Here is an 18460-nt window from a genome sequence, read left to right on the forward strand (position 1 = left end):
GAGGTTGTTGTTGGTGCACCATTCAACCAAGTTTTCAAACTCTCTCCTGTATGCTGACTCATCAGCCGTTTAATATAACTCAAAGGTGTAAAGTGAGTAGAGCAGGGGGCTAAGTATGCATAATTTATATTTGTATTTATAATATTTTAAATAAATATTTTGTACTTCTAATTATTCTTTTTATAACTGCAATAACAACTGCAAAATAGCTTGAAGTATTTTCTGTTATGTGAAATTTGGAAAGTATGCACAAAATTTTGGAGTGCAAGGTTTTTAAGGCAGTATCTTAAGCAGTCTAGAAAATGCTGCTAGTCAGTGGAGGACATTTTTACATTTCTACATCTATATGTCGTAGTTCATAGACAAAATCTATATTCCTTGAATTGTCACTGAATAATCTTAATCTCTATTTACTGGACGTAGTTGTAAAGTTCCTTCGTGAAAATTTGTGCTATTACCTCTCTACAATCAGCTAAAAACTGGATTTGTAGCGCTTGCAAAACTGAAGAAAGGATATTACATTAGTTATTCTTGATGGGGTTGCAAGCTTATAGTCTTTCACTAGTAAAGAGTGAAGGCAACATTGAACATCCATGGTGAGGATTGAAACAAGCTTGACTCTAATGCTGCACGTGAGTAGCAAATAAGCACCCAGAATCATAACTAGGCATGTTTCTAAGGGGCGCCTGTGCTAAGTGAGAATATCATAATTACTGAAATAAGAGCTAATAGTAAGGAAGCTTTTTTTCAGTACTTCTAATTCATTCAATTCCTGTGCTATCTACTTTGAGATCAAATTTGAGAAGAGTGATGCTTCTCTCTGCAGTTACTGGGAATTTTGATTGTTTTGCACCAGGAGCTAAAAATCATGATCCAGAATTCAAATTTAAACACTGGCTGCCCAGTTGCATATATACTGGACATGTTAGGCTATTTTTTTTTTTTAAACCTTAATTTGTTTCAATACACGTATTTAGTTGTATTCCAAACTTTTATTCTATGTGTACTGCTGTTTTGATTAAAGTATATAAATATGATTGCATGAGTTGTACTAAAAAGCTCAAAGGACTTAATAAGCAGTAAAAACACAAAATGCTGGAGAAGCTCAGCAGGTCAAACAGCGTCCTTTATGTAGCAAAGGTAAAGATACAGAACCACAGCTTTTTCAGTTAAAGCCCAGGGCCTTGTATCAAATGTACTCATTTTGTTGCATTATTCTAGATACCCAGGAAGGCAACAGCAGGCAGCACGGTACTTCCATGGTGAGTTCAGCATCTATGAGTATTCTGCACAGCTCTTCACTTCATGACTATACCCCTGTTAGTCATTCTGAGAACCAGGACTCTTTGCAGGTACCTCTCTTGGTGCAATCTTCAATCCACCATCTTTGCTTTGCTGCATGTTTTAACACTATTTTATGAAAACATTCTATTTTTACCCAAATGTTTTGATGTAATGTAATATTCAATAAAAAAATCTTCAGCAATATTCTTTTACAAAGGAAATGGCTGTTTCCAGCACTCTTGCTTTAGTCAGCAAGTTGTGTACAACTTTATAAAAAGTAAACTGCCAAATTCAGTAAAATACAAACTTTTACACCTAAAAGTTCGACCTTTTAGTTGGGAAATTAGATACAGTCTCATCTCTATGATAAAATTGCACTGTATAATATCAAAGAACTATGGAGTTATCTCTGTAGTCCTCCATCACTATCGATCACTAAAGCAGATCTGGTCATTATCCTATCCTTGTTTGTAACTACACAAGTTAGCTGTAGCTGGCTTGAAAGCAAGTCCACGTGAGGGGAAAAAAAAACTATTTCAATACCAATAAAGCATTTTTAACGACCTGAGATTGTGAATATCAGTCTATTTTCAAAGACTGCTCTTTAACTGTGAGGAAAATCGAATGGAAAAATGTAATCCAGCTTTGAGTATTTATATTTTTTCATGTTTGAGAACAAATTTCTAGCCAATCAGTGAGTTTACAGAATGTTCTCCCCGTGTCTGTGAGTGTTTTTCTCCGGGGACTTGGTTTCTTCTCGCCATTCAAAACAAAATGGAGTTTGTAGGTTAATTGGATGTAATTGGGCAGCATGGACTCGTGAGCCAAAAGGGCCCTATTACTATGATGTATGTCTAATTTTTTTTTTAAAAACCAAAGGTGTAAAACTAAGATAATTAGCAGTACTTTTCTAACAACCTCCATTCCATGTAAAATATTACATACAATGGGAATAACTAAAAATGTGTATTAATATGTAAAATTCCTGCTAATATTTAAAGAGAATTACCCATGGTAGGAATGATGTCAAAAAGGAAAATGTAGATTCACAAGCATCAAATTAATATTTGGTGTGGAGACCTTGCTATTCTCTCATTGATCCCTCCATGAGCTTGTTTTATAACATTAACACGTGAGTTTTTTTGCCACGAAGCATATGCAGGATAAACTGAAATGAAGTATTTTTTTTATATTAGGAATGAATCTCATGAAATGTAAACACTGTTCAGCATCTCTCTGGTTAACCCAAAATGGAAATTTATTGTAAATTTGCTGAAAAGTGCAGTGCTTTGCATGTACACATGCCAGGATGAACATGAATCACCTAGCCATCCTATCATTTGGTATTGTGATCGGTGTGCTATGCAGTGAACTAAAGAAAAAAACCACACAGAAGCCGTGAGTGAGTTGAACCAACCAGCTGACTTTACTCGAACTCTGAGAGCTTATCAACACCACTCCCATGTTCCTTTTCATCCCCTCCCACCGGGACCATTGTGATGTCAGCCCCGTGTAAACCTGCGCCTCTGTGGCCTGGTTCATTTGTGGATCAGTGCAGACTGCTACATAACCCGCCATCACCACTCTCCCCCCACCCCCGGCCAGAATCGGTGTTTCAGAGGCCAAGTGCATAGTTCATGAACAGTTCATAGGTTTGGGAGGCCGACCTCTCCGCCATGAGGCTAGAACAGTTTCTGGTTGGTCAAGGTGTGCATGTAGTCCCATTGTATCATAACACCTTGTAGGGACCCTCGTGTGGGCACTTAAGGGGCATCCAGTGCGTGCCTCTCCTTATGAAGATGTATTCGCAGTCTTTGAGATCCTTTGGGTCCTAGGATGGAGCTTGTCCATGGCGTGAGGTTGGGACAGGGGCCGAAGTGCCCACCTTTACGCGGTTGTGTTAGCAGGGCCATAGGTGTTTCCTCCTGGCCACGAGCCACTGGCACAAACTCTCCTGGGACTGTCAGCAGGGCCCCATAGATGAGCTCAGTGGAGAATGTGGCCCAATCTTCCTCCAGCACTATGCAGATGACAAGGAGCACCCAAGGCAGCTCGTCCACCCAATCTGGGCCTCGGAGCCACACCATGAGGGCCGTCTTCAAAAGCCGATGGAACCTTTCCACCAGGCTGTTAGACTGTGGGTCGTAGGCTGTTGTACAATGTAATGGGTCCCTAGAAGCTGTGCCAGTGCTGCCCATATGCCAGTCGTGAACTGTGCCCCCCTGTCTGACATGATATTGGAAGAAAGGCCAAAACGAGCTATCCAGTTGGTAATTAGGGTCCTGGCACAGGATGTTGTGGAGGTGTCCCAAGAGCTGCACAGCTGCCGGCCATCTAGTGAACGTGTCCACCATTGTGAATAGGTATGTGGCACCTTGGGAAACTGGCAGCGGCCCAACCATTTCCACGTTGACGTGGTTAAATCGTCTGTTTGTCAGCAGGAAGGACTGAAGAAGGGATTTCTCATGCCTCTGCACCTTGGATGTCTGACGGTGCAGGCAAGTTTTGGCCCAGTGGCTGACCTATTTACGCAGGCCATGCCACTTGAATCTGTCTGCAACCAACTGAGTTGTCGCCCAGATGGACAGGTGGGCCAACCTATGGAGCACATTGAAGACGCAATGCCTCCATGTGGCGGGAACGATGGGCCTAGGATGGCCAGTGGACACTTCACAGAAGTGTGGTTTTAGATGGCTCAAAACGCACATCTTCCAGCTGAAGCCCTGAGACTGCAGTGCGGTATCTCGTTATCCTGCCATTGTAAGCACTGTATAGTCAATTCCATAGGAGAGGGAGTGCACAGACAGGACAAACATTCGGGACAGCACATCAGCCACGAAGTTGTTCTTATAACCATATAACAATTACAGTACGGAAACAGGCCATCTCGTCCCCTCTAGTCTGCATCGATTTAAGTGAAACTCCACTAGTCCCACCTACCTGCTCTCTTTCCATAACCCTCCAATCCCCTCACATCCATGCACTCATCCTACCTTCTCTTAAATGTCAAAATTGACCCTACCTCTTCAGGAAGGTCATTCCACTCAGCTACCACTCTCTGAGTGGTACTCTCACGTTACTTCTAAAGTTTTGTCCCCTAACCCTTAACTTATGATGTCTCGTTCCCATCTCACCTACCCTCAAGGAGAAGAGCCTATTCACATTCACTCTATCAATCCCCCTCATAATTTTAAATACCTCTATCAAATCCCCCCTCCACCTTCTACGCTCCAATTAATAAAGACTCAGTCTACTCAATCTTTCTTTGAATTCTAGATACTGCAATCCAGGCAACTTTTTAGTAAATCTTCTCTGCACCCTCTCTACCTTATTGATATCCTTCCTATAATTTGGTGACCAGAACGGCACACAATATTCCAAACTTGGCCTCACCAATGCCTTGAACAGTCTCAACATCACCTCCCAGCTCCTATATTCTATGCTTTGATTTATAAAGAACAGCATACCAAAAGCCTTCTTCACCACCCTATCTACATGAGAATCCACTTTCAAAGAACGATGAGCCTTTATTCCTAGATCTCTCTGTTCCTCTGTATTCCTCAATGCCCTCCCCTTCACTCCATATGTCCTGTTGTGATTATTCTTCCCAAAATGAACCACTTCACATGTATCGGTATTAAACTCCATCTGCCATCTTTTCTAAACAGTCCAAATCCTTTTGCAGTCCCAGAAAACCATCCTCGCTATCCACAACTCCCCCTATTTTTGTATCATCCACATATTCACTCACCCAATTCACCACTCCATCATCCAAATCATTAATGTAAATGACAACAACAAGGGACCCAACACCGATCCCTGAGGCACACTGCTCATCACTGACCTACATCCTGACAGACAGTTATCCACCATGACTCTCTGGAGTCTATCTTTTAGCCACCGCTGAACCCATCTGACTATCTCGACATTAATCCCTAGTACCTGAACCTTCCTTACCAACCTTCCATGTGGAACCTTATCAAAAGCCTTACTGAAATCCAGATAGAATACATCTACTGCTGATCAATCTTTCTAATCACTTCCTCAAAAAGTTCAACAAGATGTGTCAAACATGACCTTCCCCTCACAAACCCATGTTGGGTGCCCCTGATCAATCCCTGCCCCTCTAGATGCTCATACATATTATCTCTTAGAATACTTTCCATTAGTTTACCAACCACTAACGTCAAACTTACTGGCCGATAATTGCTGGGCGTACACCTGGAGACCTTTTTAAACAGTGGAACCACGTTTGCAACATGCCAATCCCACGGCACCACACCTTCCAGTGACTGTTGAAAAATCACTGTCAGAGCCTCCGCTATTTCCTCCCCGACTTCCCTCAAGGTCCTGGGAAAAATCCCGTCTGGTCCCAGAGACTTATCTACCTTTATATGCCTCAGAAGTTCCAACATCCCATCTTTCCTAATCCCTATGTTTTCCATAGTTATCCTTTTGCCTCACTTACCCTACACAATTCCATATCCTTATTCCTAGTGAATACCATCATGAAGAACTCATTCAATATCTCCCCATCTCATTTGGCTCCTCTCACATTTGTCTGCTCCGATTCTCTAGTGGACCAATTCTATCCTTCACTTTCCTTTTGCTATTCTTCTTTGGCTTGGCTTCGCGGACGAAGATTTATGGAGGGGGTAAATATGCTATTCACATATTTGTAAAAGCCCTTTAGATTTACTTTGACCCTGTTCGCTATAGCTACCTCATACCTCCTTTCCACTATCCTAATTTCCTTCTTAAGCTTCTTTCTACAATCCATATATATTCCAAGCATCTCGTCCATACCTTGCTTCCTAAATGTAAGGCCTCCCTTTTATCTCAAACCAACTTCCTAATCTCCCTTGAAAACCACAGTTTTCTTGATTATTTGGCCTTGCCTTTTTTTTCTAACAGGAACATAAAAATTCTGTGCCCTCAAAATTTCACCTTTAAATGGCCTCCAATTCTCCTCTACCTCCTTCCCAAAAAACAAATCAGCCCAAACCACTCCCTGCAATTCCCTTCTCATTTCATCAAATCTGGCTTTCCCCCACTTAAAAAAAACCTTCATCGGGAGACCAGCCCTATCCTTTTCCATAATTATGTTGAAATTAATGGTACCATAATCACTGGGTCCAAAGTGCTCGCCAACACACACCTCAGTCACCTGCCCTATTTCATTCCCCAACAGTAGATCCAACACTGCCCTTTGTCTAGCGGGTACCTCGACATATTACTACAAAAAACTCCTGCACGCATTTTACAAATTCTAAACCATCCAGCCCTTTCACTGAATGTGTCTCCCCAACTAACACAACCTTGTGCTTATTGCACATCTCAGCTATTTCCTTACACATTTGCTCCTCTATTTCTCACTCCCCACTAGGTCTATAATACACCCCTATAATTGTAACCTCACCTTTTCTATTTTTTAATTCCACCCACACCTCCTCCTTTGACAAGCCCTCCAATCTATCATGCATCAGCACAGCTGTAATATTTTCCCTGACAAGTAATACCACACGCCCCCCCCACTTACCCCTCCAATTCTATAACACCTAAAGCAGTGAAATCCCATCCCTCCTGCAACCACATCTCACTAGTTTAAAGCCCCCTTAGCAGCCCTAGCAAATGCCCCTGCCAGGATCCTGGTCCCTCTGGGATTCCGATGCAACCCGTCTGTTCGGTACAGGTCCCACCTCCACCAGAATAGGTCCCATTGATCCAAGAACTCTAATCCCTGCTCCTTACTCCACCCCTTTAGCCACGCATTCATCCTCCACCTGATTCTGTTCTTCCCCTCACTATCACGTGGCACAGGAAGTAATCCAGAGATCACTTCCCTTTGGAGTCCTTCTTAGCTCCATACCTTACTCCCTATATTCATTTTTCAGGACCACTTCATCCTTCTTTCCTATGTCATTGGTACCAACATGCACCACAACTTCTGGTTCATTACCCTCCCCCTTTAGGATGTCATGGACACAAGAAGTTACATCCCAGACCCTGGCACCAGAGAGGCAAACCACTATCGTATCCACAAAATCCCTTATCAGTCCTCATGACCATCAAATCCCCTATAACTATTGTCCTCCTCTTCCTTTCCCTACCATTTTGGGCAACAGAGGCTGACCTTATGCCAGAGGTACGGTCATAGCTGCCTTCCCCAGCCTGACTGTCCCCCTCAACAGTACTCAAGGAAGAGTACCTATTGTTGAGGGCTACAGTCACAGGGGCCCTCTCTTGAACCTGACTCTTCCCTTTCCCTCTCCTAACCGTAACCCACTGACTCTCCTTCCTGATGACACCCTGGCTATAACTTCTATCTATGACAGCCTCACTCTCCCTGACCAGAGCGAGGTCATCGAGCTGCAGCTTCAGTTCCCTAACTGGGATCCTGAGACGCTGCAGCTCAGCCCACCTAGTGCAGATGTGGATGTTCGGGAGGCTAGAAGACTCCAGGACCTCCCACATCTGACACTAAAAGCAATAAACTGCTCTCACACACATCCTTTCCTCACCTTACAAGGAGACTTGCCGGAAATATGCTTGATAGCCATCATGAACGCTGAGATGTGAGAGAGTTGATACTGCTTCCTTGCCGACCACAGGTCCAACACCTTGGAGAAGGCAAAAGGAAGGGGCTTGTGATCGGTGCAGATCCTGTTCTTTGAGAAACAGTGAAAATGGCGTATGGCTAGCAACTCCCTGTCGAATGCACTATACTATACTCCAAGGGTTGTAGGTGTCTGCTGAAGAAAGCGAATCAGCTGCTCCAGGAAGCTGCCAGTGTTCAAGTTGGATGCATCGACTGTGAGGGTGGTGGGCATATCAATGCACAGATGCACTAGAAGGGCGGCATTGGCCAGAGCATCTTTGGCCTGATCGAAACCTACCGAAGACTCCACGTCCCAAAAAAGAGGTTGCATGATCCTGGCAGCTGACGACAGGAACTGATGATAGAAGTTGACCATCCCAATGAACTCCTGTAAACCTTTGACCATAGTTGGCTTGGAAAATTATGAATGGCATCAACCTTTGATGAAAGAGGCTCCATGTTGAACTGACATTTCGCTGGAATGATGGCTAGGCTGTAGTTGCTCAATTGCTGGCAGAGCAGATGCAGGTGAGTTAGGTGCTCCTGTCGCTAAAGACTGGCGATGAGGATGCCATCTAGGTAGATAAATCAAAATCCAGTCCGCGCCTCACTGAATCCATGAGTCTCTGGAAAGTCTGTGCTGCTTTTTTGGGGCCAAATGGCATGTGGAGGAACTCGAAAAGGCCAAACAGAGTGATGAGGGCTATTTTGGGGATGTCACTGGGGTACACTGGGACCTGGAGGTACCCCCAGTTCAGATCAATTTTTGAGAAGATCCTCAGTCCATGTAGATTGGCCGTGAAGTCCTGGATGTATGAAACTGGGTACCAGTTGACTGTCAAGGCATTGTTGAGCCGGAGGTAGTCCCCACAAGATCTCCATTCCCCCAGAAAATTTCAGCACTATGTCTAGAGGAGAGACCATCTCCTCCATCTTCCTTAGTGAGCTGCAGGTTGTTGGGAGGAAGCCTGCATGCCTGGGTGGCTAGCAGTGGTCCTTGCATGGGGATATAGTGGTGGGTGCCATGTTTCGGGACTGCAGTGGAGAACAGTGGCATTATATTGGCTAGGAATCCTGCCAAGATTCTGGCAAACTCGTTGCCCGATTGAGGTTAGCGAGTTGAGATGGGGGGGTGGGGAGGGAGCAAGCAGGGTGAAGGTTTGAAAGGTCCTGGAATTGACCAGATGGCACCCTTTCAGGTCCACCAGGAGGCAGTTGGCTCAAAGGAAGTCTGTACCCAGCAGTAGGGGCTGAGACATGTCAGCCAAAGTGAAGGTCCAGAAAATACGGCAGGAGCCAAACTTGAGTAGGATGGTCTGCACCCTGTACATGAGTGTGCTGCTATTGGTGAGGGACAATCCCGACTTCCCAGCGCAGATGTCTCAGTTTGAGCGGGACAAGACGCTGACCTCCGCCCCTGTGTCCACAAGGAAACGCCGCCCTGAGTGGCGGACCCATAGATAAAAGAGGCTGTCTCAGCAGCTGACTGTTTTAGCCATCAGCAATGGCCGGCCTTGGCGTTTCCTGGATGGGAGCAAGGTGGACGGCAGTGGCAGGCTCAAGAACCCCATTTCTGATGGTAGAAATACCACTATTCCGAGTTTGAGTCTCCACCTGCTGCAGCTGTCGCTGATCTCGGGGAGTGGGAGAGAGACCAGTCGCTGGGCAAGACGCAGCAACTAGGTCAGCAGATGCCCTTCATATTGGTTGGGATGCCACAGAACATGGTCCTGCTAACCTACGTGGGTCAATGAAGTCATCATCCGCAAGGAGTCGGCAGATGTCTTCCGGCATCTGTTTGAGAAATATCTGTTCTAAAGGTAAGCAGGCCCTGTGGCCATCCATTAATGCCAGCATATCGTTCACAAGGGTGGATGGCGTGCGGTCACCCAGGCTGTCCAAGTAGAGCAAGCTGCTCGTTTGCAGGGGGAAAGGCCAAAGGTGTGGATAAGGAGCACCTTAATTGCCTCAGACTTGTTGGCAGCTGGCAGCTGATAAAAGAAGACAATGAATCGTCGGGAAGTCTCCTGATCAAGCGAACTGACCATGTAGTAATATCTTGTGCAGTCTGCAGTGATTTGCCTGACCTGAAACTGTGCCTCAGCCTATTCGAACCAGACTAGTGGCTGTGAAGTCCAAAAGGTCGGCAGCTTCAGTGAGACTGCGTTCTGTGCACTCATATAGTTCATTGTGGGTGCCAAAATTCCATTTTGAACTGTTGGGATCACCACTGCAGTCAGTGCGCTGTGCAGTGAACGAAAGAAAAATCACCCAGAAGCTGTGACCAGATGACTTTACTGGAACTTTCAGAAAGCTTATCAACACCACTCCCATGATCCTTTTCAGCCCCTCCCACCGGGAACCATTGTGATTTCACCCAGTGCAAGCCTGCACCTCTGTGACCTGGTTTGCTTGTGGATTAGTGCAGCTTGCTGCAGTATATAGTTTTTTTTTTTAAATATACCCACAGTTAATTTCAGCATCAGGTTAGCTTGTACTATAGTATTTATTTCTAACTGCCATTCAGGTTGTAGTGAACTGTTACCTTGAACCCTTGCAGACCTTCTAATGAAGGTACTCTGAGGGCGAGGGCTATTGGAAAGGAATTTTAGGATTTAGTCCATTAGACAATGAAGGATGGCAATAGGTTTCCAAGGCAGAATGGGGTATGACATGAAGGGAACATGAAGGTGATGGTTTCCATTTGTCTTTTTTCCCTTGTTGTTAGAGGTTGCAGATATGCAAGGTACTGTTGGAGTAATGTGGGTAAGTAACTGTAGTACCTTGTGCAGACAAGATACCAATGGAGAGGGCTACAATATTCAACAATGTTTTATTTTTTTGTCTTGTTGAAACTACTCATCTAGGCAAGTGGAGAGTTCCATCAGACTTTGGGGAAAATCACATGATGAGTTGCTTACTGCAGGATGCCCAGGATTCCTAATTTGTGGCTTCTTGTTGCCAATATATTTTGATATGTTACAAGAAGCCTATGACTTGATATTGTTACAGCTTTATATTTTGAACCTGCGTCTCTAAATCTGTTGTGCAAATTGTTTTGATCTAAAGCTTGTGCTCTTCCTGGTGGGTACTATATTTCACTTGTGATATTCTGGTCTGTCAGCTTGAATAGATTTTAATCTCATAAATATACAGATGAAATGTATTGACAGTTTGACATTATAACAATTATTTTCTATTTGTTAGGCTTTGAGCTCTCTTGATGATGATGACCCAAATATCCTGCTAGCTATCCAGCTATCCCTGCAAGAATCTGTCCTTGCTGTGGGTGGTGAACCACAAGAATACCTTGGCAATGAACCATCTTTAGGAGCTATTGGTACTTCTTTACCCTCAAGGCTTGATGCAGCTCAGAGAGGCATGGACAATGGAGGAGCTCTGAGCAATTCACAGTTAATGGATTTGGAAAACAGTCTAATGAGACTAGGTGTAAACAACGATCCCTATCCCAACAGATTTAATAGCTCCTTTGATGTACGTACTAGATTCTTTTCCTCTGAAGGTACTGAACCTGCAGACTCGGACCCTGCAATGAATGTAAACCTCCTTGGCAATATTATGGCCTGGTTCCATGACATGAATCCTCAGAGCATTGCATTAATTCCCTCTGCATCTTCAGAACCTGACATTAATAGACAGCAACATGGTGGAGAGGAGCAGGGATCAGGTAGACAAGAGATGTTACAGAGCCTTCATGAGGACCATGCTCTGTTTGAAGCTACTGTCATGAATGAAGTTAGAGGACCCCAGGTTGATGAAGCCTTCTCTTTGGAAAGTACTGATGCTACAAAATCTGAACCAGAAACATTGGGTCTGAATGACAGCAGGAATAGAATACATTTGGATGATGACACCCTCCAGAATAACTCTTCAAATGAATGGGAAGAACAAATACATTTGGTATAACTGCAACTACATAAAGAACTGTGCAGTTACTTACATTGTGTCCCTGTTGCTTAGATCAGCATGAACCTAGGCTGGCACATATTTAGGAGTGCTGAAGCACCTTTCAATGATAGCAAAAATTTTGAGTCCTCCAAAGGATATTTCACTTAGTTAATCTTGCATCAGTACCTAAATTTTCAATGAAGAACATAATTTTAGATCCTTTTTACCTAATAATACTAACTAGTATTTGAAGGATCTAATGTAAAATTGATGGTGATTAAAAACAAACAAGGCCTAAATTGTAGGTATTGAAAATTGTACTGCAGAAAACTGTTGGAATACTTCTAAATTGATTATAAAAGTTAGCACTGCCTATCACAAGTATTTAGTGGTTCCAAAATTTAACCAGTTGAAACCAGTTTAATCTTGCTGTTCAGCTTGTGCCTGCACTTTCCTGAATTAATCAAAACTTTTTGGAGCCATCTACAGGAAGTGGCCTCTTTTTGGGAAGTAGAAGTAAATGGAAGTAGCATCATTACTGCAGAGGAAAGGCTTGTGCTTTGATTTGTCAAGTGATTACTTATTTAAAATAGTTTATTTCAAAGAATCTGAAATGGAGATTAATGAAGTATTCTATTTAAATTCCCTAGACATTTTATTGCAAATTCAGTCAGTATTTTCCTCTGGGGAAGGAATTTTTGGTGCCCCCTGTTCTCGAGGAAAAAGTATTTGAAATGCAGGCCCGGGATTTGCAAAGCCATCCTTTGCAGGCAAGAATCAGATGAAAGCCACAGTGATCACTTCAAATGTCTGGCCTATTCAGTCTATCATTGTGCCTTGCCTTACCCACACAGTTGCCACACATTTTCAAATCACAAGATTTAAGGATGAATCAACACATGGCTCTGGATTAATTTGGGACACCGTTGTCATTTTCATTTTGGGATGAGAGATTTTGTTGAATATTGGATATGATTTTTGTGGAATTTTGTAATAACAAATTTCGCAGTATTTTAAAATTTGGTTGTACAATAATGTAATCGAGCTTTTTCCAAGCGCACAGTTGTCTGGAAAAATTTTAATTGTGCTTTTTTTTGTTATAAAACTTTTTATCTTTAAAAGTATCATGCTAGTTTAAAGCCAAGCTGTGTTTTTTTTTCCCAGAGTTTAATAAATATCAACAATGCAAAGCCCAAAATTAATGTGGTTTAAGTTTGGTATTTTTAATTAACTGACTTTTTTTTTTACCTTGAGTTGCTGTCTGACAGAATAGTATTACAGTGAAGTAATTTTGGTTTGATATTGGAAATAAAAAGGACATGTATTACATGGCAATGAATATGTACTGCAAATTTGAGCTATGTAAGAGTGTTGTATATGAAGTTAGTAGTTTTGTAAAACCATTGCTTAATTTGTGGAATTGAAGCCAGGGTCCATTCTGTGTATTGTTGGCTGTGCATGGTCATGAGTCATTCAGATTCAAAATGATCTTTTCAGTTACAAGTTGAAATGTCTTTGTTTAATTTGAAAATCAAAAAAAATCTCAGAACTATTTTTCAGGCAAGGGGAATTTTATAATACTAAAGTCAACTGTTAACCTTGATTTATCTTCAAAAGAATTGTTACTATTTGCACTTCCATAGGTACTATACTTAATACATTCCCACTTTATATAAGGATACAACATTTAGATGTTTGGCCAATGAAGAGTCATTAAAACCAACAGTGAAACTGTACAACATTGATTGGACATGTTGTTTTAAATTAAAATCAGCAAATTATTTAACTTGAATAAATTCACACCTGAATGTGTGAATTTATGTTTTAAGATTTTCTTTCTCAAGCCTCTATAATTTGGTTTTAAATTTTGCAGTGGAATGATAAATTTCAGATCTAATGCTATTGGTTTCAATGAAAACTTGCATTTCCTGTATTTACTCCCTGTCCTGGGAATATAATTTTCTTTGGTTTAAATGCAATATCATGGAAATGAATGGAGGATTGATCAACACAATTGTAAATTAATATTTATAATAAATTCACATTTCTGGAGTTTTCATAATGAAAGTGGTTAAAGTTTGTTCAACATTTTCAAGCTTCTCCGACAGTTCAGAACTTTTTATTTTGGTTAAAATGAAGTATATAAATTGGAATCTGCTCACTGATTTTTGTAATCAATGCAGTGATCAGACTTAGATTGACCATGGTCCAATGTTTCTGGCCACCATCCCAACAGTGAATATTTCATTGTAATTCATTTCCCCAATACAAATATAAAGGAGACCTATGGCATAATAAGTAAACAATTGATCAAGGGCTATTGCATGGAAATCTGGGCACATTATGCATATAATTACACCTTCTGTGATTTTTTTTTGACTCTCGTATTGCTGAATATAAAATCATCTCCAAACCAGTGTAATCAGCCTTGGTGTTAGAATCTTAGTAGTAATATGATGTGCTTTCATTAATTCAGCAGAAAATTTTAAACATGAGCATTTTTTTTTGCTGCCTGCATAAATTAAATTTAAATTAAAACTATCCTGACATTTTCAGTGCCTATTTCCTAGGCATTCCATGTATGGCACATTCCATTCCATCAATTTCATAAGTCAAAAAATTAAAAACTGAAACATGCCTATTCAGATAAGTAGAACAATTTTTAAAAGACATTCAAGCTCACAATTAGACTCTATTAAAGACAGGGTGTGGCAGGCCATATTTAAGAAGTGTTATGTTTTTATACTTTTCCAGAATATTGTTCTTTACACAGATCATTGTCTTTTGCAATGACTTGGCAGATTTCGGTCAAATCAAAATGTGCTCACTCATGTAAGCTACAAGTGATCATGGCCTGATTGGTATTGAATTAGCTAATAGAGGGCTCAACTACTGTGGAGGTCCCAAAATTAGCTCCTTATTCATGTGGGCCTTACCTATACACAGTAAGAAATATATTAAGGTTATAGAGGGCTACAAAATGCAAAGATGGTCTTTGGTCAACTTTATCAGCAATTAATTTTTAAATTAATTCCACTTTTTCCCCATATTCTCATAAACACCCCCGCCCCCACGTTTCACACTTGCATATACACTAGGAGCAATCTATAATAGCCCAATTAACCTACCAAACCACATCTCTTGCATGTGGGAGGACCATTTGGAGGAAGCTTATGTCACAGGTGCAAATTCCATACGGGCAACACCAGAGGTCAGGATTGAACCAGGGTGGCAGCAGCTTTACTCACATAGCTCTGTTTCCTATTCTGAGCTTCATAACTAATTCAATAATTTTAAATTGGAATCCAGTTTTTGTGACTATTACCAGAATATTGAGCTTGAAATGCCTAAAGTTGGTGTCAAGGCAGAGAGAGATTCAACACATCTTTCTTCCAAATCCATACATGCATACCCAGCCAAACAATTGCATGTTAAGGTTTACCATTTTTCCACCAAAGTTCCTCAACGTGGTTATCCAACTGCACGAAAACCAACAAGGTCGGGTCAGATACAGCAATGAGCTCTCTGAACCCTTCTCCATTAACAATGGCGTGAAGCAAGGCTGCGTTCTCGCACCAACCCTCTTTTCAATCTTCTTCAGCATGATGCTGAAACAAGCCATGAAAGACCTCAACAATGAAGACGCTGTTTACTTCTGGTACCGCACAGATGGCAGTCTCTTCAATCTGAGGCACCTGCAAGCTCACACCAAGACACAAGAGCAACTTGTCCGTGAACTACTCTTTGCAGATGATGCCGCTTTAGTTGCCCATTCAGAGCCAGCTCTTCAGCGCTTGACGTCCTGTTTTGCGGAAACTGCGAAAATGTTTGTCCTGGAAGTCGGCCTGAAGAAAACTGAGGTCCTCCATCAGCCAGCTCCCCACCATGACGACATCTCCATTGGGCACACAAAACTCAAAATGGTCAACCAGCTTACCTATCTCGGCTGCACCATTTCATCGGATGCAAGGATCGACAACGAGATAGACAACAGACTCGCCAAGGCAAATAGCACCTTTGGAAGACAACACAAAAGAGTCGGGAAAAACAACCAACTGAAAAACTTCACAAAGATTAGCGTATACAGAGCCGTTGTCATACCCACACTTCTGTTCGGCTCCGAATCATGGGTCCTCTACCGGCATCACCTACGGCTCCTAGAACGCTTCCACCAGCGTTGTCTCCGCTCCATCCTCAACATTCATTGGAGCGACTTCATCTCCAACATCAAAGTACTCAAGATGGCAGAGGCCGACAGCATCGAATCCACCCTGCTGAAGATCAAACTGCGCTGGGTAGGTCACGTCTCCAGAATGGAGGACCATTGCCTTCCCAAGATCGTGTTATATGGCGAGCTCTCCACTGGCCACTGAGACAGAGGTGCACCAAAGAAGAGGTACAAGGACTGCCTAAAGAAATCTCTTGGTGCCTGCCACATTGACCACCGCCAGTGGGCTGATATCGCCTCAAACTGTGCATCTTGGCGCCTCACAGTTCGGTGGGCAGCAACCTCCTTTGAAGAAGACTGCAGAGCCCACCTCACTGACAAAAGACAAAGGAGGAAAAACCCAACACCCAACCCCAACCAACCAATTTTCCCTTGCAACCGCTGCAACTGTGTCTGCCTGTCCCGCATTGGACTTGTCAGCCACAAACAAGCCAGCAGCTGACGTGGGCATTACCCCTCCATTAATCTTCGCCCGCGAAGCCAAGCCAAAGAAAAAAATATCCTGATTTTTTTTTAACCCTAATCAAGAGGCTAGTTAAGATTTTTTGGCTGATTTTTTTTTTGAGCCCTTGGCAGAGGCAATTAGAGATCTAGAGATAAAAGGTTTTATGGCAGGTCAGTCAAACCACAATATTAATCTTGTGGCAGGCGATGTAATCCTTTATTTAGAAAATCCGATTAATTCCCTTACTAAATTACAGACCCTCTTAAAAGATTACAGCAAATTTTATGATACAGCGAACCAGTCCATTCAAATGGCCATCAGATGGCACCAAGTGGCTTGGAATAATGGTGAATGATAATCTTCAGAATTTATACAAACTCAATTACTTCCCGCTACTTAGTAAATTTGAAGAAGCTTTGAGTAGGTGGATGAATTTGCCCACCACTCTAATTGGCAGGGTCAACTGTGTAAAGATGAATGTGTGGCCAAGATTGCAGTTCCAGTCCTTGCCCATTCCACTATCTCAAACCTTTTTTAAAGCCCTTAATAAACATGTTGAGCAATTTATTTGGAACTGTAAAGTACCCAGAGTATCCATGGAAAAGTTAACACGAGATTATAGATTAGGAGGCATCTGGTTCCCTAGTTTCAAAAAATATTATTTGGCAGCCCAAATGAGATTAATTTTTTCATTTTTTGAATGAGACGATTCCCCCCCCCCCCCCCCCCGGTACAAATTGGATTGGATTGCCCTCTCTAAAAGAGAAGGTGTATAATGATTTCATGTATAAAGGGAATTCCAGAATTACAGCCAGTAGAACAGACAACCCCATCTTAAAACACATGGTTAAAATATGGTGCGAGACCTGTGAAGGCTCTGAACTGAAAAAAAAAGGATGGTCACTGAGGAGACCTTTCAGATAGAATTATCTTATACCTATGACTGAACAATAAAATTTTGGAAACTTGGCATCATAAGGGGATACAACTGGAAGATTGTGAAAAATGACTTTCATGTCATTTCAACAGCTGAAGAAGAAATATGACATCCAATAAGACCTCTTTTTGTTGCCTTCAGTTATAATCCTTCCTTGGGGTCAATTTGGGCCCTGAAATGAGTCTGCTGGGACTTAATAAAAAGGAGAAACTGCTCTATTGTGAGTTTAGATAAATGAAAGCAAGTGGATTAACTACAAACCTAGTTTATTAAGTATATATATTGAGGATGTAAAGTTACAGAATATGGCCACTGTATTGTGCCAGCATAAAGAATCCCCCAGAACTCAAGTAACCCAGATATACAGGATATGGACACAATGACTGATCTACATCCCCTTTCCTTAGCTCATGCTCCATCCCATGACAAAATTACCTTGTTAAGCTTCAATACTTACAAAGTGTCACAGAATGACCAATATTTAGCAGACACATTCAGTAACTAAAATGACAACCATATTGGGTGAGAAACTACATGTAAACAATATGAATATCAATGACTATAGCCAAACAAATATATTCGCTGTAATCACGATTCAATCTCTGTATTTGGGATTTGGCTTACAGGGCCTGCGCGTGTTATATACAGATTTTCAGTTATATTTGAGGGTGGCTTAGCTGGAGGCACCTCAACCGCTGTGTCCATCCTTTCCAGTCCAACTCTTGTGGGAGTTTTGACGCAGGTCCATGATCCCGATAATCAGTGTCACCTTAGGGTGGGCTGGCGCAGGCTTGGCTACAGGTACAATTTGTTGGCAATTCCTCCTGTATAGCTTTCCTTCTGAGTGAACAAGATCTGGGCTCCTTGCAACTCTTCCTTTACCGTGCCTGTCCAGTTATAACCTTGTGGGTCTGCAACCTGTCTTTCCATTAAAGGCTAAAGTGATTGGCTTGACCTGTCCTAGCACAACTTCTGTGACAGTCTCTTATTGAGAAGCTGGGATTTTACCTCTTGTGGCTTACGCATATGAGGTTCAAGTAGCTTGCTTGAGACAGGGAG

General features: G+C 42.2%; 1 protein-coding gene across 10 annotated transcripts in view; it reads left to right on the plus strand.

Annotated features, from left to right (window-relative positions):
• Positions 1–11842, plus strand: part of LOC138751718 (ankyrin repeat and IBR domain-containing protein 1-like) — a 133828-nt gene extending 121986 nt beyond the window's left edge. For 9 of the 10 annotated variants that reach the window (XM_069914380.1, XM_069914374.1, XM_069914381.1 and 6 more), the window contains 2 exons: positions 1222–1352; positions 11090–11842. In XM_069914380.1, the coding sequence (XP_069770481.1) occupies positions 1222–1352; positions 11090–11809 (851 nt within the window). In that variant the 3' untranslated portion in view covers positions 11810–11842. The remainder of the gene's footprint in view (positions 1–1221; positions 1353–11089) is intronic. The other variant, XM_069914382.1, reaches the window with a different exon arrangement.
• Positions 11843–18460: the final 6618 nt, after the last annotated feature.

This window comes from Narcine bancroftii, chromosome 1, assembly GCF_036971445.1.
Source record: "Narcine bancroftii isolate sNarBan1 chromosome 1, sNarBan1.hap1, whole genome shotgun sequence".
NCBI lineage: Eukaryota > Metazoa > Chordata > Chondrichthyes > Torpediniformes > Narcinidae > Narcine > Narcine bancroftii.